The sequence below is a fragment of the Mirounga angustirostris genome, unplaced genomic scaffold, assembly GCF_029215605.1.
Source record: "Mirounga angustirostris isolate CCGP_5_RB_7025 unplaced genomic scaffold, mMirAng1.0.hap1 SCAF_10, whole genome shotgun sequence".
In the NCBI taxonomy this organism is placed as follows: Eukaryota; Metazoa; Chordata; class Mammalia; order Carnivora; family Phocidae; genus Mirounga; species Mirounga angustirostris.
Window position 1 is genome coordinate 16187792 of NW_026991718.1, and position 20649 is coordinate 16208440.

General features: G+C 34.9%; 1 protein-coding gene across 1 annotated transcript; it reads left to right on the plus strand.

Annotated features, from left to right (window-relative positions):
- The first annotated feature begins 6610 nt into the window (after positions 1-6610).
- Positions 6611-17862, plus strand: TDRD15 (tudor domain containing 15). Its single transcript, XM_045883943.2, has 2 exons — positions 6611-12863; positions 17786-17862. Exons 1-2 carry the CDS (start codon positions 6611-6613, stop codon positions 17860-17862), a joined length of 6330 nt encoding a protein of 2109 aa, XP_045739899.2.
- Positions 17863-20649: the final 2787 nt, after the last annotated feature.

Here is a 20649-nt window from a genome sequence, read left to right on the forward strand (position 1 = left end):
TGTACTTGGAGGGCAATAAGCCCAAAACCCAGATGCAGGAAGTTCAAGAAATAGAAAGCACTGTAGCTGTGGAGTAATGAGGGTAGTAGGAATAAGGTAACAGAAAAATGTGTGCTGAGGATAAACCCAGTAGGATTTCCTGGTGGATTGTGTGTAGGATACAAAAAAGTGAAATATGATTGAAGATACTTGGCCTGAACAAATCTTATATGTGGTAGACTATATTGATTTTAATTTTGTTCTAGCTTCATTTCTTTTCCCTATAATTTTAATAATAACTTTTTTGTAGCTTCTTTTGTTTCTTGAAAGCTTTCTTTAGCAAAAAATAGATTTCCTCTTAATTCTTTTAGGTAGTTAAAAAAATTAGTTCTTTTAATCTGCCTGGTATTTATTTTTGCTTTCAGCAAAGCAGTGTTTTTTAGCCTTCACACTATTGACATTTTGGTCTGGACAAAAGAACAAAAGTTCTTGTTGTCGTTTTTGTGTGTGTGAGGGACTCTTCTGTGCATTCTGTGCTATTTAGCAGCATCTCTGGCCTCCACCTGCTGCATGCCAGTGGCTACTCCTGCCCCCACCCCGGCCCAGTTATGACAAGCAAATATATCTGTAGACATTGCCAAATGTTCCCTATGGGACAAAAAGGCCCTTAGTTGAGGAATGTTAAATGGAAGCTCTGGGTTTAAAATATGCAGATTAAAAAATATACTGTTTTATTTCCACTGCATCGGTGTCCTAAAAGACCGAATCTACAAATCAATCTGAATAGAAAAGAACGGAGAAGGAAAACCAGGGCGCACACAGATGCTTAATTTGAATCAGTCTTCTGGAACATGGTAACCTTGCCAGAGTACCTACTAATCAGTTTTATCAGAACAATGTTAAATTTTGGAAAAAGGGAGAATTAGTAAACGGATTCTATTCCATAAGGTGACTTCCCCATTTTTGTTTGTAGGTCTGTTTTGGATTTGTATCTTCCACTTTTAGTGCTTGTCCATAATGGTGTGGTTTAGTTGAAAGAGCAGTGTGAAACAGTGGGAGTAATGTACATAGAGAACTGGACTGAATAAAACCAAAATTCAAGCTCCTGAATCTCTTAGGTTCACTTCTTTGGTCTGAAAGGTGACAATCTTACTGTGAAGATCAGTTAAAGTAATGTACTAAAAACCTCTTTAAAAATTAAAGTGTTATAAGGAGCTGTTATAAGGAAGGACATTTATACTTCTATTAGAAAATTGAAAACTTTAAAATTCAAAGTTACATATATGGATCAACTATATTTCTGTTGGATCCCACTGGTCTAGATTTATTAGATGTGAATTCATGGACAGTTGCCAAAATGGTAAGAGGGACATCTGTAATACGTATATTCTATAGAATCAGGGAATTTTAGTGTGGGAAGAGCTTTCCATATCTTTCTTAGAGTGTTTATAGATTGCATTTTCCACAAACCTTAGGAGAGCTGTGATGCTGTGAATTTTTTTAATTTTTGATTTTTATTTGACTTTTGATTTTTATTTGACTTGATTTTTATTTGACTTTTGATTTTTATTTGATATTTATAGGAGTTTGAAATTTTAATTTGAATTTAAAAAAAAATTCAAATAGGATAAATTTAAAAGCAGAGATAAGCACTAATTATTGTCATCAGATTAATTTATTGATGATTAAGTTGTAGTTTTATCTTTATTTGAACCTGTATTTGATCATATAAAATTATGGAACTATTACATATGTCTGAGCCTGATTTTCTAACTACTCCTACTGTGCTATCCACAATAAGGAAAATTATATGATGAAGACTGTTAATCAGAATAGTTTTGTTGTTCTCATTAAAGCTTTATAGTAAGTAAATTGTATCGATTTATGAAGTTATTAGAATACCACTTACCAATTTATAGAGGTTTTATGTTTTCTATTTCTGTATCTTCTATTAGGTTAAGAAGGATTTTTGCTGCTGTTGTTGCCAAAAAAAAAAAAAAGGTTTGAAAAACTCTAATTCAACCCTCTCATTTTATAAATTTAGTATCTGATTCTAAGAAACCATTCCCCAAATCTCACACAATTGAATCTCCAGTAAAACTCCTTTCCTGATGTCTTAATCTTGTGTATGCAAAGTACTGCCATGAATATGGTAATACTCTACAGAGCAGAATATTGAGTAAAGGTTGTTTGATCTAGAACATCTTGATTTTAAATTAGGTCTTTTAATGTCCATTGTATAGAACCACTGTTTGAAAACATGTTTGTTTTTTAAATTTTTTATTCTAGTTAACATATAGTGTAATACTGGTTTTGGGAGTAGAATTCAGTGATTCATCACTTATAACACTCAGTGCTCAACACAAGTGCCCTCCTTAATGCCCATCACCCACTTAACCCATTCCCCTGCCCACCTCCTCTCCAGCAACCCTCAGTTTGTTCTCTATAGTTAAAATTCTCTTTGGTTTGCCTCCCTCTGTTTTTGTTTTTCCTTCCCTTCCCCTATGTTCATCTGTTTTGTTTCTTAAATTCCACATATGACTGAAATCATACAGTATCTGTCTTTCTGACATTTCACTTAGCATTATACCCTCTAGGTCCATCTATGTTGTTGAAAATGGCAAGATTTCATTCTTTTTGATGGCCGAGTAATAGTCCATTGTGTGTGTGTGTGTGTATATATATATATATATATGTATATATATATACATACATATATATTTATATATAAAATCACCTTTTTATCCATTCATCAGTCAATGGACATTTGGGTTCTTTCCATACTTTGGCTCTTGTTGATAATGCTGCTATAAACATTGGGGTGCATGTGTCCCTTCGAATCGGTATTCTTCTATTCTTTTGGTGAATGCCTAGTGTAATTGCTGGGTCATAGGGTAGTTCTATTTTTAACTTTTTGAGGAACCTCCAAACTGTTTTCCAGAGTGGCTGTACCAGTTTGCATTCCCACCAACATGGAAGAGGGTTCCCTTTTCTCAGCATCCTTGCCAACACCTGTTTCTTGTGTTAATTTTAGCTAATCTGACAGGTGTGAGGTTGTATCTCATTGTGGTTTTGATTTGTATCTCCCTGGTGAGTGATGTTGAGCATCTTTTCATGTGTCTGTTGGCCATCTGTAGGTCTTTGGAAAAATGTCTATTCATGTATTTTGCCTGTTTCTCAACTGGATTATCTGGTTTTTTGGGTGTTTGATAAATTCTTTATAGATTTTGGATACTAACACTTTATCAGATATGTCCTTTGCTAATGTCTTCTCCCATTGTGTAGGTTGCCTTTCAGTTTTGTTGACTGTTTCCTTACTGTACAGAAGTTTTTTTATCTTGAAGTCCCAATAGTTCACTTTTGCTTTTGTTTCCCTTGCCTCTGGCAACGTGTCTAGCAAGAAGTTGCTATGGCCGATGTCAAAGAGATTGCAGCCTGTGTTTTCTAGGATTTTGATCATTTCCTCTGTACCATTTAGGTTTGTGTATAGTGGAAGAAAGTGGTCCGGTTTCATTCTTCTGCATGTTGCTGTCCAGTTTTCCCAACACCATTTGTTGAAGAGACTGTCTTTTTTTTTCCATTGGATATTCTTTCCTTTTTCATCAAAGATAAGTTGAACATGTTTGGTCTTGAATTCCTTGTTTTTCTTTTCCCCCTAATTTTCTGGGTTGTTACAGTTGGAGCTTCAAAAATCCAAGGGGGGGGGAGCTTTATCCATGGCATTGAGAACTTTCTTCATGATCCTATTAAGTATTGAAGAGACAGGTGAAGGAAGCTGATTGACACAGAATAGGTTATTCTGTCTACCTGATCAAGAATCTTTTCCAGGGCATCTGGGTGGCTCAATCAGTTGGGCGTCCAGCTCTTGATTTTCAGCTCAGGTCATGATATCAGGATTGTGAGGTTGAGCCCGGCATCAGGCTCTATGCTCAGTGTGGAGATTTGAGATTCTCTCTTCCTCTCCCTCTGCCCCTCCCCTCTCTCTCTTTCTCTCTCTCTCTCTCTTTTCCATAGTGGGGACCTTTGGTGACCATCACACAGGACTTACAAACTTACGTGTTGATTCTTAAGGGCTCATCCACATTTCTGTTCTTCAGACTTATTTGTAGTAAATCCTGTAGTCTTTCTCCGTCAGAATTACTAATCATCCTGCAGAATTAGCTATTGACCATTAATGGGAATAGATTCTTAACACCAGTAATTTCTTCAAGTGAAGCAGATGTACTGTTAGCTCTGTCAACTGTGACTGTTTCATTGTTTCTCAGGCAAGGCATCTCCAGTGTTTCAGCAATCCATTTCTAGATGTTACTGGCATTAGTGAGAGCATATGCAAACCAGACTCCGATTTTTTTCTCCCTCCTGCTGTGAAACTCCACATGAGGAGTTTCATTTGTATTGTTTGAAGGAAGGTTAACAGTGTGGAGGAATAGGTTCCTGGTAGTTTGAGTATGCCATTCAACTTATTTGTGTATTTGGGCTTTCTTTTGGCTTATATTGTATATACCCCTTCATTTAATGAAGTCCTTCTGGCTGCATTTCTTTTTTTATACCTAAAGAGTGGTGTGGTTCCTGAAAGACTTAAGTATACGTTTTTCCTTTTCCTATTTTCTCAGGCGAATGGTCACATGACCCTTTGGGTGACTGCCAGGAAGAATGTTCATGTGTTCTAGCACAGGATCCTTTTTTGAGTACCTGGTCTTCCCTCTATAAGGAATAATAGGTCTGTAAACTGACTCAAGTCTGGGAATTGGAAAAGGCCTGTCACTTTAAATAACAGTGGCTTAAGGCCTTTCTTGTCCTGAAGTGTTTTGGTTCATTCAATGAAAGTCTTTAGTGTAGTGTCCATTGATTATTTTTTTTTTTCCACCTTAGATACTCCCAAGATCAAGTAAGCATAGGCTGTAATCTGTAGATCAGACCATGATGATTACCACCAAATTAATTATCTAGGAGGAAGTAAAAACCATAGCTGGTACCCAGATGTCCCTAAATCTTAACTCTTTCTCTAGCTTTCCAGTGGTCAATTTCAGCTTTTCAGACTTAGGTTTTAAGTTTTAGAAAGCGTTTCTGTTCTGTTTATCTCTGAGAGAACTTTATACTTTGATAAGATTTTATATTCCTGTCCTCTGTTTCTTTCATCTTTTTATCTTCTGAGTTTGGGGGTATTCTTTTAAAATTGCCTTCTATTCCATTTATCTTTATTTTGGGTTTTTTTTTTTTTTTAACCCCATTGCAGTTTTACATTTCTTATGTGTATTTCTTCCTAATCTCAGTTGCTGCATCTTAATGACCACCTAGTTATATAAAAATATGTTACTCTCTTTTGACATTTTGAAAACAGAAATCAGACTTTTAAAAAACAATTATTTGCTGTTTCAATATATTCCTCAGGGGAGCATTTTTTTTTTTTTTTTGAAGTGGTTTTCTCTTTTGCTCTCTTTTTTAAGGTCCAGTATTTTTCTCATCATAGAAAGAAATTGATAGTTGTGAAGTGTTAACTCCAGGTCAAGTAGGAGGTGAGCTGCGGCCTATCACAATAAATGTTGGTTCTTGCTTGAATTGGGGGAATATTTTATACTTGAATATTGGTTTTACTACTTTTAGAATCCCAACAATCTAGAGAAAATTAGCTGGAGCTGTAGTTACAATAGAGAGCTTTGCCTCTTTGCTAAAGATCTCTTTGCCCTCTACACTTGATGTGGCCAGTCATGCCAGTGACAAAGCCTGGATGTACCTAACTTACCTTAGGGTCTTTCCATGCCTGGCTTTCCTTAATGGTGTCCAGGACTTAGCCTATTGCCCTCAATCAAAGAAGAATCCAGGAGTTGTGTAATGATGCTGATAGGGTCCAAATGCTACTAATTGACAGAGTGGCGAGTACAAACATTGTGTCTCCTGTGGGTTCACCATCTGCCCTTGCTCCTAGCATTCACCCCTTTGAGTTATGGGTTGTTAGAAGTCTGCATGAGAGAAAGTAGTTCCTCTCACAGTGGTAGATGGAGGTCTCCAGTGGACTTTATTTGGCCTCCTTCTATTATATCACATATGTCCAATATCTAGTAGAAACTTGGAAATTTCTAGAAAATAAAGATTGCTCTCCACTCTTTTCCAGTGATTTTATATATATATATACACATACATCTCTCTATATATACATCTATATCTATCTATATACTTCCTATTTTTCTTGTTCTCTTGGTTATTTCAATTGAATTTTTTGAAAGTGTAAGGCAGTGAAGTTAGATACATTTTTATCTAGTTAATGTAATTTTTTAACCAATATGCTCAATTTGATAAAAATAGGCACATTTTTTTTAATAGAGTGAGAGAGGGAGAGAGCAAGCACGCACATGAGAGGGGGGGAGAGAGAATCTTAAGCAGGCTCTAAACCTAGCTTGGAGCCTAACTGAGGGCAGTGTCTCATGACCCTGAGATCATGACCTAAGCCAAAATCAAGAGTCCCACGCTTAACCAACTGAGCCACCCAGGTGCCCCCAGGCATATAAGGATTTTAAAGGTTTGTATTTACATACCAAACTTATAAGAAGGCTAATTTCAAATTTATAGAAGACTTGTTTGTGACAGCTGTCTGCCCAGAAGCTAATTCGTACTTATTATTTGCTTTTAGAAAATGGATTCTACATCTCTGTTACCAACGTTTTTAGACCTGGATCTGACAATATCACATGTCGAATGTCTTCCCAAGGACATTCTGGTGAAATTTCAAGGCAGGAATAATATTGAATGTGAGTTTGACTACCACATATTACAGAGGGAAATGCAGCATATTCCAAAAGTAAAAAATAATGTGGACATTGATGACTTTTGTTTGGTAGAAGAAAGAGTATCTGGAGAATGGCAGAGAGGAAGAGTCATGGAAAAGAAAAATGAACTCTATACAGTGCTCCTCATAGATCACGGAGAAGAACTAAGAGTTGATGGTACACAGGTTGCTTCAGCCTGTGGCAACTTATTTGAGCTACCACCGCGGGTAATAGTTGGTGTTTTTGCCAACATACTACCAAATGGGGAAAGATGGCCTCCTAAGGCTTTGAATTATTTCAAGTCATTAGTAGGACTACAAGTGAAAGGTTGTGTACAAGCTGTTTTGCCTCTTCAAGTGATTCTTCTTGAAGTGCCAAAAATTATATCCCAGGTTCTTGAATTACAATTAGGCAGACTTATCGATGGGGACTCGTTTCGCCTTATTGTGGAAATGTTAAAAGAATTCCCACAGGAAATGCAAGATTTACTGAAACATAAAAGACCTGACTTATCATTAAGTAATAATACTTCACTTGATATTCAACACATTTTGGCTAATTTGCAGCCATCTTTGTCAGTAGGCAGGATTGAAAGTATAAAGGTATCCTCTGCATTGAGCCCAAGTAAATTTTATTGTCAACTAATTAAATGGATTCCAGAGTTAGAAAACTTAACAGTGTGTATGACTTTGCATTATGATACTGTCAGTCAAGAAAGTAATCCCTCATGTGATAACTTCGGACTACTCTGTGTTGCCAAAAGGAGAAATGGACAGTGGCATAGAGGAATTCTTCAGCAGCTCTTGCCCAATAATCAAGTGAAAATTTGGTTCATGGATTATGGCAGTAGTGAGGCTATCCCCTCCATGCATGTGAAGAAACTGAAACAGGATTTTATTTTAGTACCATTATTTTCATTTCCGTGTTCTCTGACATATTTACACAGTCCAGATAGAGATGCCAGAAAATCTCAACTGAGTGTATTTAAACAAGCCTTGTTAGGACAGATAGTATATGCACATATTGATTGGTTCAATAAGGATGAACATTTGTATTATGTAACACTACAAACTCAGGAGTCTACAATTAATTCTAAGTGTCTGGTGAGGACTGCAGACACACAGGTCCTCTGTCCAGTGTCTGAATCAAAAATCTCTAATACGTTTAAGGAGACTAGTGCTTCTGACGTAAACAGCTTTGCAGTTGACTGCTTTACTGGAAATACTGAACCATTGATAAACTCTCCAAATAAAAACACTTTGAAAGTAGGTTTTCCTATTAAAACTGTAGAGATGGAGATACAGGCTGCCTATATAGCTTTTGTGGCCTATGTATTAAACCCATCAAATTTCTGGGTACGCACTAATGAACATCAGAATGAACTTCAAGATATAATGAAAAATATAAACAAATCTTATGATTTGTGTGAAAATGATGAGCTGATTCTAAGAAATCCAGAACCTGGATTATTTTGTTGTGCTAGATACAGCAAGGACAGACACTTTTATAGAGCTGTGATCACTGAAATTAATGGTTATAAGATTAATGTTTATTTTTTAGATTATGGAAATACTGATTCCATACCATTTTTTGATGTAAAAATTTTGCTTCCAGAGTTTTGTGAGATGCCTGCCTTAGCCATGTGCTGTTCACTTGCACATATATTTCCTGTTGAAGATTTATGGGTGAAGGCAGCAATTGACTATTTTAAAAAAATTGTCTTGAACAAAGCAATTTTGCTTCAAGTCATAGCAAAAAAAGATGACAAGTACATTGTAAATATTCAGAGTATTGAAGCCTCAGAAAATATTGATGTTGTCTCTCTTATGTTACAAGCTGGATATGCAGAATATTGGGAGGTAGAACCAGAATGTTGTCCCAAATCTGTAAGTAAATATTCAGTGTTAAATTTAAAATCTAAAAACAAAGTTAATATTGAAGTCCTATCTGCCCTTCTTGAACGACCTAAACCTAAAAAGTACCATTCAAATAAGCTAAAAGAAAGTAACTTGTCCTTGTTAAAGTCCCCAGCTGTTAATTTCTCAGATTTAAAAAATCCTTTCACCTTGCCTGTGGGACCTGAGTCGCTACAACCTTATAAAGAGTATATGTTTAAACCAGGAACGGTCCTTGAAGTCAAATGTTCTTCTTATTATGGCCCAGGTGACTTTTCATGCCAGCTTCGATGTAAGTTAGAGGACCTAAAATTACTAATGGAACAAATTCAGAATTATTATAGCATTCATTCTGATCCTTATCAGATTGGGCAGATTGCTTGTGTTGCTAAGTATTCCAAAGATGGGAAGTGGTATAGAGCTGCTATTTTGACTCAAGTATCAAGAAAAGAATTTGACGTAGTATTTGTTGATTATGGTTACCAAGAAAGGGTTTTAGTCAAAGATATTTGTGCTATTAACCCACGTTTTCTTTCTTTAGAAGGCCAAGCCTTCAGATGTAGTCTTAACCATTTAGTTGAACCCATTAGTTGTAAATTCAGTTGGACAAGAGAAGCATGCAGAGACTTCGGGAATTTTATTTCTTCATCTAGAGGATTATTAACTTGTGTCATTTATGCCTTAGTTCTTGTATATCCAAACTGTTTATGTAACTTAGTGGATTTACAGTCTCCACTCCCTAGTGCAAAAGAATTTCTTACTAATCATGGCCCAGCACAGTATAATACATTATCAAGGCCATTTCCATCTTCAGTTAGTCTTTATAGTTACTGTTATTCTTCCTTTAACATAAAAATTGGAAGCGAGGAAGAAATATACATCTCTCACATATATAGTCCCAAAAAGTTTTATTGCCAACTCAGTAGAAATAATAAAGACCTAGAGACAATAGAAACAAAAATCACAGAGATTAGTAACCTCAAAAATTGTCCAAAATATGATCCTAGTAAAATGAGATTGTGCATATCTAAGTACATAGAGGATGGTCTCTCTTACCGAGCTTTAGCAATGCCAACAGATTCATTAACTGACTTTCTGGTCTATTTTGTGGACTTTGGAAATAAGCAGTTAGTAGAAGAAAGTACATTGAGGGCTATTTCAGATCAGTTTCCAGAGTTGCTGTTTACACCTATGCAAGCTATTAAGTGTTTTTTGTCAGATCTTAGAGATGTTGATATTCCAGCAGAAATCTGTAGCTGGTTTGAAGATAATTTCTTGGGAAAACTGTTAAGGGCAGTAATATTGTCCAGGGAGTCAGATGGCCAGCTTGGTGTAGAATTATATGATGGTTGTCAACATATAAACCAGGAAATTAAAATGTTGCTTCATGCTTATGGAAAAAAACATTGTGACCAAGCACACTGTGTGGAAAAGGGTCCTAAAATAAGTGAGAATAAGAGACTTGCTGTTTCTTTGAAAGGCAAAATAGAGAACAACTATCAGCATAATACAAATAAAACTAATCTAGTAACATACTCTGAAAGCAAAATGGATCAATTAACAAATCCTGGAAATACATATGCTAAGCTTTTGAAACCATCAGTTTGTTATAAAATTGAACCGGTGTCAAAAAACAAAGTGAAATCTTTGACTGATGGACTGAAAAATAAAGGTTTAAAAAGTGTCTCTGGATCTGCACATACAAAAAGTGTCTCTGGATCTGATAAAAATGATGTGGGCCGCAAATCAGTAAGGGTTGTATCGCAGTCTTTTATCCAAGAACTAATTCAAGCAGCCTCTCGAAACCCATCTAATCTTACTAGACCACAGATCAAAGATCTTCCTCAACCCCAAATTTACTTGAATGCCAAAATTAAAGGTTATGTTTCTAATATCAGTAATCCAGCAAGTTTCCATATCCAGCTTGCGGAGAATGAAAATGCAATCATTAGACTTGCAGATGCTCTAAGTGAAAGAAGATTGAATATAGTGAAAAAGAGAAAATCAGTGAAGCCTATGGTGGGAGACCTTGTAGTTGCAGAATACTCTGGTGACCGTGCCATTTACAGAGCAGTTATTAAGAAAATTTTGCCAGGAAATTCTTTTGAAGTGGAATTTATTGACTATGGTAACACTGCAGTAATAAACACATCCAAAATTTATGAATTTCAGAGGGAATTCTTGACCATTCCTCAACTAGGAATCCATTCTTTTCTTAGTGGAGTCAAGTGGAATGAGCCTGATGAAATATGGGACAGTAAAACTGTGGATTATTTCGTGTCAAGAGTGAGTAACAAAACAGTTTCTTGTGAATTTTTGAAAAAGCATGAGCAGAAATGGGAAGTCAATATCATTTGCGATGGAACATGTGTCATTAATGAACTACTGAAATGGACAGCCTGTTCAAAACTACAGAAAACAGTTTTGCAGCTGCCTGTGGCTGTCTCTCAAAAGGTGAGCTCTGATGAGGATAATGAAAGGAAGAAAGGAAGGTCAGATGAGTGTGAAGGTTCTGGGATCCTTCAGCCATCCTGCCAACAGCTGGTTAAGATTCCTCTTGAAGAGTTAAAACCTGGACAGCTTGAAAAGTCTGAGATACTTTCTGTCTCAAAAAGTGGGACATTTTGTGTGAAGTTATCCAAAAATAAAAAAATCTTATCAGATTTAACAGTATTAATCACTAAAGAAGTAAAAAACCCCTCTTTATCAATGGAAAATATGGAAAAAGGCTTAGAGTGCTTGGCAAAATCTAAAAAAACCTTGAAATGGTATCGATCAAAAGTAGCAAAGAAGTGTGTCAATGAGAAAGTGCTTGTTTTTTTAGTAGATTGTGGTAGGTATGAAATAATACCTTTAGGTAATACCAAGGTGCTTAGTAATGAAATAAGAAATATTCCAAGACAAGCTGTGCCTTGTAAATGGATTTGGTGTGAAAATTTTAGAAACCAGTCATTTGAGTCCATTGTGTGTTTATTTGCTCATTTGGAAATAAATATTCTTTTCTTGAAATACTTAAACTCTGTGTGGAAAGTAGACATTTTGGTGGATGGCCTGTTACTTATGGAATACTTAAATTTAAATACAGTTCATGTTGAAAACAAACTTAAATCTTCAGAAACTATTTTTAACGTGGAATCGAAGACTCCTGTGTCATCATGTACAATAAGATCATATACTTGGACCCAACTCCAAAATGGAAAGCAATATTCTGGTATTGCCACTGCTGTTTGTGATCCGTCAGATTTCTGTGTTCAGTTAGAAGATTTCTTTGACACAATGAAATCTCTCTTTGTGTTGCTTTCTGATCTACCAGAAAACTTGCAAACAGTGCCTCAAGAGTGCATAATTCCCGGTGCTAGTTGTTTGTTCAAATACGATTTGGAAGATCAGTGGAATAGAGTAGAAATTTCTGAAGTCTCTAATCAGTATTTATTACTTGTGTTGATCGACTATGGATTTTCTGTTTACATACCTTATTCAGCTATAAAAAATCTGAAAGTTGTTCCTGTCGAACTTTTGGATATACCAAGGTTAAGTTATCCTTGTATCTTATATGGTATCTTACCTGCTAAAGGGAAACATTGGAATGAAGAAGTGAGAAGTTTCTTTCAAGATTTCCTAAATAAACCAGGCTTAGTTTTTCAGTTTAGGAAGTATAAGTTTGAAACAAAACTGGAAGTAGATGTCATTCATGAGAAAAATAATCTGGCAGATATGTTAGTTGCATCTGGTCTTGCAGTGTATTCCAAAGATTCAGATCCTCTTAGTGATGGAGTTAGTACTACTGGAGCTACTAAAATCCAGCATCAATTACAGAGCAAGCCTATCTTCCCATTGTTAGATCAAAATTGTTACAAAAGAGAAAATATAAGTTGTACATGCACTGAGAAACAAAAGCTGAAAGAGAAAACTGTAAAGAGGAGAGAGGTCTATAAGAGCCTCTTGAAAAGCCGTGTCAGTAAAAGATTATATTCTAGAAATGGAACTCTGAGGAAGAAGGCTGACATTGGAAAACATAATCCCCAAAGTACGGTTACATTTGATACGTGTTCAGCTTCATTTTGGGAATCACCTAATGGTTTAAAGACCAGCACCAACTGCATTGAAAACATTTTTGAAAAACCACCAACTGAAGAAATACAGGAAAATAACACAACGGATTTGAGAATAACAGTAAAGGCATCGCATGCTAATGAAAAAATTGCATCAGAGGAACACTTCAATGGTAAGTAGCTATTTTTTAAAAGATTTGTTTTTGTAGATTCTATTTTTGATTATTTTTGGGGGGGTTTAATCATTTAAGATATTATGTTCAGTTGGCCACCGTGTATAGTACATTCTCAGTTTTTGATGTAGTGTTACAAAGCTGTGATCACCAAGACAGCATGGCATTTTTGATTCTTTAAAAGCTTATTATATGTCAAAATTATCAAAATTGAAAATATCATACTGTAAGAAAACTTACTGGAAAATGTGAGTAAATGGATAAACTGGGACTGATCACTTAATTATAAAATGGAATGTGACTATTCCTTTTTTGAATGGTGACCTTTGAGAATGTAATGAAAGTGGAGAGCATTTTTAACCATATATGCATGCGCACATACATGACATTTTTTTAAATTTAAATTTCATTAGCCAGTATATAGTATACATCATTAGTCTCAGATGTAGTGTTCAACAGTTTATCAGTTGCATATAACATGACATTTTACAGGTAATTTCAAGGGTTTCACAAAACTAAAGCCCCATAGATCTCAGGTTAATAAATCTTGCTATTAGTGAGCTCCTGGGCTCATTTTGAAGACCAGTTTTCTGTTCTAGGTTTCTTATCAGATGAAATATAGCTTTATTTAGGTTTTTTGAGTGTGTTTTTAGCATATTGCTAATGCAGTTAAACTTATGGAATAAACTGGAACTTATTTCCTCTTAAATTTTTTAGATGTCAAACTGATTCTATAATATATGTTATAGCTAGAGTATTGTCTGATTTTGCTTATGCACATTATATTTCATTTTCTGTGTGGATTAGTTACTGAGGATTTTGTAGGCTATAAATGTTCCCTGTTTAATGAATGGACTAGAAAGCTGTTATTCCATGTTAGAACTCGTATTATAGCAGGTTATAGTCTTTTAATCAGTGGAGGGATCTTGTTTTTATTGATGTATTTTAGAAAGAGTATTTCATTTGAATTCATATTTAGGTGTTTTATAGTGAATTGATAAATGCTTTAAAATTGGCTCTTATTTTTGAATATTTTGTATAGAATTAGCAGTTACGGTAGAGTGCTTACTATGTTCTTAGTGCTTAGTACCATGTACTAAGATTTTTGTACATATTCCCTCATTTAAAGCTTACCAAAATCAGTGAAGTAGGTTGATTTTTAGGTTTGCATGGAGTCTGATAACTAGTGCCCATTTCTTTGCCTAGATTCTAAATCACTTGAGAGAGGGACAAGGAGAGAAACAATTGGTGAGCAAAATATCCCATTTATTAAAAAAAAACCCAAAACAATATTGATAAATGTGGGTTTATATCAGTGGGAAAATGGGTTTACCAACACTGAATCAATAATTTAGACTTATCTGCACAGGCACAGAGGAGAACTTCTCCACATGGGGGGCCTACCCATGTAAAACATAAGGCTTGAGGCTTTTATCCAAAAAGGGAGGGAGGAGGAAGAGGCTAACCTAGCAGGTGCCTTTGTCCTTCTAAGCGACCAATCAGATTGGCCCTACTGCTGGCATCAGTGAAGGAGCAAACAAACCTGAGGAGGGTTAGGCTAGGAGAGTGCCTCACCTGTGAGTACTTCTGCATGGAAGGAAACCTCAGGAATGGGAAGAAGTACCCTCCCCCCCAAATTATCACTATTGTATGGATGAGGCTCAGGAAAGTTAAATAAATTGCCAACGGATATAAAGACAGAATCTCAGTTCCTTTTATTTACTAGCAACTCTGATGTCTCCAACTCCAAAGCTTTTTGTTAATTACTTATACTGCCTTTTGAAGAGCAGTTCCATCATTTGAGGAAGAGTTTTCAATAAGCTTTTGGCCCTCAGCCCATGCATTTTAGCACTTACATAATTTCTTTTATTACTTCACATGCGTGTATTTCCACCTTCATGTTTTTCTTATCAAATTCTTTAAGACCCCACTGTGAGCCCCCATCTCCATCCCACCTCCTGCATTCCTAGCACACAGTGAATGAATGAGTGAATTAAGTAAAAGTAGCTATTACAAAAGCAGTTAACCAAACATCAAATTATAGTTCTAAGAGGGCGCCTGGGTGGCTCAGTTGGTTAAACGACTGCCTTCGGCTCAGGTCATGATCCTGGAGTCCCTGGATCGAGTCCCACATTGGGCTCCCTGCTCGGCAGGGAGTCTGCTTCTCTCTGACCCTCCTGGCCCTCCCCCCTCTCACGTGCTCTCTCTCTCTCAAATAAATAAATAAATTTTTTTTTTTTTTAAAAATTCTAAGAAATAAAATTTGGAGTTTCGTTTAGGGTAAAATCATAGCTTTGAGACAAATATAAGAAATATGGTTTCATGGACTAAGAACTTACTAGTGCACTTGCTACACTCCGTTTTAAAACAAAACCAAATAAGAAAACGTCAGATGGTTCCATTGCCTTGAGTACTGTCCGCACTCCTAACATTTGTTACTCGTCCAGCAGCAGGACTGTGGTAGCCACCGCTGTTTGCTATTACTACCTGCTCTGAATCTAGGGTAAAATGTGTGTGTGTGTTGTTTTTTCTTCTTGGTTAAAGTTACCAGTATTTGAAACTCAGCTATTAAGCTAGAAAAGTAGCTCTAATGGCTGTGCTTTTCAGCCTGGGCTTTGCAGTGACATCAAGAAAGGAAGCTTTAAAAAAAAAATTCGGACGCCTGGGCCTCACTTCTAGAGATTGCGTTTAGTTGGTCAGGCTGTGGTCTCACTGTCAGGACTTTAAAGCTCCCTAGGTGATTCTAAGGTCCAGCCAAGGTTGAGAACCACTGTTCTGGAGACGATTGTGGATAACTTCCTGAATTATTTTGTGAGAGAAAATACTAATTCTGGACTCTGAAAACTTAGAATCTATCCCTCTGGTATTTAGAGTCCAAACTATACATAATGAGTCACAGTAATTCTGTGCTAAACTTAGTGTCATTTTGTTAGAAATGGCCTTGAAGTATAATGCATTTATTTTACCTTGCCCAGGTATTGTTTTAATTATAGAAGTTGCCTCTTATGTTTAGAAAATTGACAACTTTTCCATAGTTTCAGCCTACTATAACATATCAATATTAAAATATTCAAGCTAATTGTTTTTATTTGCAGACTGTTTTCTCAAAATAAGTTACTAGTCTGTTTCCAGGATGTATTTGCTGTTGATTGCTCGCTTGCTTGCTTGTTTTTCCCTGGAAGTCCTTGAATAGATAATTATGGGAACTAGAGAATGTAATACCCCTTTAAAAAAAAAAAAACCCACAAAAATATCTAGTCACTCTTTGGTGATGAGGCAGTGCTTGATGTTGTTATGTGCTACTTTCCTCCAGTTGCTTATTTAACTGGAGGACACTTTTGAAAGAAATCTGGAATGTCAGCCCAGTTTTGAGGAGAGTTTTGTCTGACCTTTTACATTTGAGATGATATAGCTAGACATCCAAAGGGGAATGGCTGACAGGCATGTAAAATGTTAGACTGAATTCTGAAAATACAAGATTTGTAAGTGATACATACTTATGAATTACTTGCATTGAATCTAGCATGGTATTTAAAAGTATGGGCAGTGAGGCCCCACTCCGAGTTTGAATTCTTGCTTCATCCCTTCTTAACTGTGAAATTGGAGGTAGGTTTTTTAACATATGTTTCTATAGTTAGTTTCTTCATCTGTAATACGCAGCTAATGATGACACCATTGGCTGCCTGTGAGGGCTATGTGAGTTAAAACACGTAAAACCTATTAGTATCTGGTACAAAGTACATGCTCATTAATTTTAGAAACAGTAGCTATCCTGATAAAGCTACATTTGTTTTTAAAATCTTTTGTGAAATAGTAACTTGAAAAATTGATGCTGCTCTGCATGAAATTGCAATACTTAGGACTCTGTGTGTGTGTGTGTGTGTGTGTAATATATATACACACACATACACACACATGCATATTTGCAGTATAGTGGTTAGATTAGTGGTTAAATCTGTTTGGAAGGTAGGATTTCTGATTGAGAGAATTATACTTCTAAATAAAGATTAAAATAGGCTATATGTATTTTTTCCAAAATGGGTATATATTAGAAATTATTTAAGAAAATCTATTTTTCGTTATATGTATAATCATATGCATAATTTACATGCCATATTTCATTCCTTTTTTAAAATTGTGGCTTTTAGAAATTAAGTAAAAATTCTGTTTATAGTAGGAATTTTCAAAATAAAGTCTTGACTATTAAACCCATAATGCTTGGAAGAGTATATTACAAAATACTAATTGTTCTTTTTTGCTTGCTTTTCAGTGCAGGGAGATGAAAGCTCAGATCCTTTATGCATGAGTTTGGCAACAAATAATATATAGGATACCCAGTAATTACTGTCTTGTTTTAGATGCTCCAGATATATAACAAAAGTGGTAAGCATATGACCATTTCTAATACTAAAAGTATCTGAAAGGCATCTAGATTGTTCAGATTATTTTCCTAGCAGACAGTGATTAGAATGTTACAGAAATTTTATGTGACCAGGAATTATGATGACTTGTTTTCAGAAAGGTTATTTAGGAAATGGGGTTCACTCCTGAAGTATTTTAAACATTTTATTTGATAACCCATTCTTTGCTTGTATTTTCAGTCATTACATAATATTTCACCATTATCTTACATCTTTCAGGTGTCTTTCCTGACTAAAGCCTTTGTGTCTGTTGCTACTTTGTAGAGTCATCGTTGCAGTCATGGATAATATAGAGAGAGTTAATGTTACCCAACCATATTCTCAGGAAAATATAGGTGCTTATAGGACTGACACTTAGTAGTAGAATATGGAAGAGAAGTCAGACTTAATCCCATTCTTCCTTCTCTTTAGCTCATGCAATGGGATTTTCCTTTTACTTTATTTTGCAGTTGTATTTATTTTTAATTTGGCTTTATATTTTTGGTTGTTTATTTGTTGTAGATACTTGTGACATTCAAGAACATTACTGTTTAATTGGAGGGGGCGATATTTTGTCAGTGCATTTACCTGTGAATTAGAATTTATTTTATGAGTAAACATTTATTGAGCAAATTCAGAGTATTTTGTTGCAAAGATAGAACCATAAAATGATACAGTTGCACTTAAAATCCATGTCTGCCAAATTGTTCTGAAGAACTAGAGATTTGGTGACTTAGAGAGTATTTGAGAAAACTTAGAAATTTCCTAAGCTAGCTAGGGACAATCAAGTTTATCATTGGTACAATATTGTATATTGAGTGCACTGATATTGTTATTTTTTTGAGGTTAGGCAGTAATTTCCAAAATACTGCTGTTTATGAATAGGAGTTTAAATCTGGTATCTTGAAAGTTTATTCAAGGCAGGGCACTTCATATTTTTACACTACAAATTAATCTGTGGTTTGTGGTTATTTTAGAGCAGATAATTGAACAGTGACTCTTTGTAATCTAATTTCTTTGAATATTTTTGTGTCCCTTCCCCCATACCTCACCAGATTTTAGAGATTTTGTACAATTTAGAAAAGGGCTTCTATTGGAAAAATAATTCACTTCATTCAATTTCTGTGACTGTTGTATCACGGGGCTGCTTTTGTTGTTTGGTTTTGGTACCATAAAGTATGGTAAAGATAGTGATTTGGTTAATTAAAGAAATGAATTTGAATGCCAAAATAAAGTAGTAATGGATGTTTTTGGTACCAGTTTTATCAGGAAGGGCCTCATACCCCTTCAGCTTTTCAGATTTAACTCCATTTATGTGTCTTCAGGTATAGTATTTTAGTTTGGAAATAGACAAACTTCACAAATTTATTGAAGCATTTAAAATAACGTTTTTACAAGCCTACATTTCAGTTAATTCCTACTTGATTTTTTTTTTTTAAATTTCGACGGCAGCCCAATATAGAAAGTAGCTGAAGATAGGATTTAAGTTTCCTTTTAAGATATAAGTGATTAATTTAAAACTATAGTTTTCCTTTTTTATTTTGAAGGACATTTCCCCCCCCTCTACGTTAGCTAGTTTATTACACTGTAAAATTACAGCATGGAGGATGTATAGTAATTCAGAGTACTTTCAAATAAAGCATATTCATCTCAGGATTTACATTTTCATAGGATTAAGTTTTATTATATTTTACAGATAAGTCAATATTAATGCTTTTTTCTTAGTCTAAAACCCTTGTAATTAGTTTGTTAGTAGAATCTGGTATTTTATGAATGTTGGCAACAGACTGTTGATTCAAAATTTGGGAAGCAGTAACACATCTAATTTTTTAGATTAAAATATTTCAAAGTTGAGTGTTAAGCTTCACTTTTTAAATTCATTTTTAATTTTGCCTTATTCATATAAATTAAAAAATGTTATTTTTTGAACTCATAAAATGGTTTATAAGAATGGAAAATATTCCTTAGAAATGGATTAGTTTTTAAAAAATATTCATATATGCATTATTCAAAGCCATATATATTGATACAAAATAAAAACACTGATAAATAAAAACTGTTAAAGACAAATTATTTATCCATTTGTCTTTTCCTAGCATGATCACTTTGATTCTAAGTTCTTCTATATAAGATGCTGAGTTGGTTAAATCTTAGTGTCTGATTTTTAAAATTTTAAAAATCTGTGTTAATATAACTTTCTGACTTGTTTATGTGCATTTAACTCTAATATCACTTTAAGAACTTGTTTTGTTATAGTTATGTACACCCAAGGGAAATTATTTTTGTTTTGTATATTGGGTATTTTGTGTAAAAAAAAAAAAAAAAAAAAAAAAAAAATTTTCCACAGTAAAATATTTAAGCATAGTTTGCTAAAGTCTGAATGAGCGTATATGAATGTGTTTTTTTAAAAGGGTACTATAGCATTAACAGAATCATATCTGTGCATATTGTGATGAAAAATTGAATTCACTTTAACATTTCTCGTAACCAAAGCTAGTCCTTACTCAACTTAAACACTTAGTATACTTTTTTCTCTTTAAAAGTACTTCTAAGTCTCAAAAGTCTTTAATTTTTCATTTTTTCACATTTAAAGGACTGTTGGATTTTTTTTTTAAATTACAGATCTTTTTACTTGGCCTATAATTTTTCTTTTCAAATTTTTATTCTAATTAGCATATAGTATAATATTGGTTTCAGGAGTAGAATTCAGTGATTCATCACTTAGGTACAATATGCAGTGCTCATCACAACAAGTGCCCTCCTTAATACCCATCACCCATTTAACCCATTCCCCCCCCACCTTTTTTTCCCTTCTTCATGTTCATCTGTTTTGTTTCTTATATTCCATATGAATGAAATCATGTGGTATCTTTGTCTGACTTAATTTGCTTAGCATAATAGTCTAGCTCCATCCACGTTGTTGCAAATGGAAAGATTTCATTCTTTTTGATGGCTGAGAAATAGTCCATTATATATATATATATATATATAGAGGAAAACACAACAGTTCAATCCTTTGGGACTCGCAGCAAAGGCGGTCATAAGAGGAAAGTATATAGCAATACAAGCCTATCTCAAGAACCAAGAAATGTCTCAAATACATAACCTAACCTTACATCTAAAGGAGCTAAAAAAAAAAGGAACCCCAGGGCACCTGGGTGGCTCAGATGGTTAAGCGTCTGCCTTCGGCTCAGGTCATGATCCCAGGGTCCTGGGATCAAATCCCACATCGGGCTCCCTGCTCAGCGGGGAGCCTGCTTCTCCCTCCACCTCTCTCTCTGTCTCTCTCTCTCTCTCTCTGTCTCTTATGAATAAATAAATAAAATCTTTAAAAAAAAAAAAAAAAAGAACCCCAGAAGGAGAGAAATAATAAAGGTTAGAACAGA

Excerpts from the sequence above, each read along its gene's own strand:
- TDRD15 (XM_045883943.2), top strand. The coding sequence starts at position 6,611 with ATGGATTCTACATCTCTGTTACCAACGTTTTTAGACCTGGATCTGACA. Across the intron at positions 12,864-17,785 it reads ATCAGAGGAACACTTCAATG|ATACTTGTGACATTCAAGAA; the intron begins GTAAGTAGCTAT and ends TATTTGTTGTAG.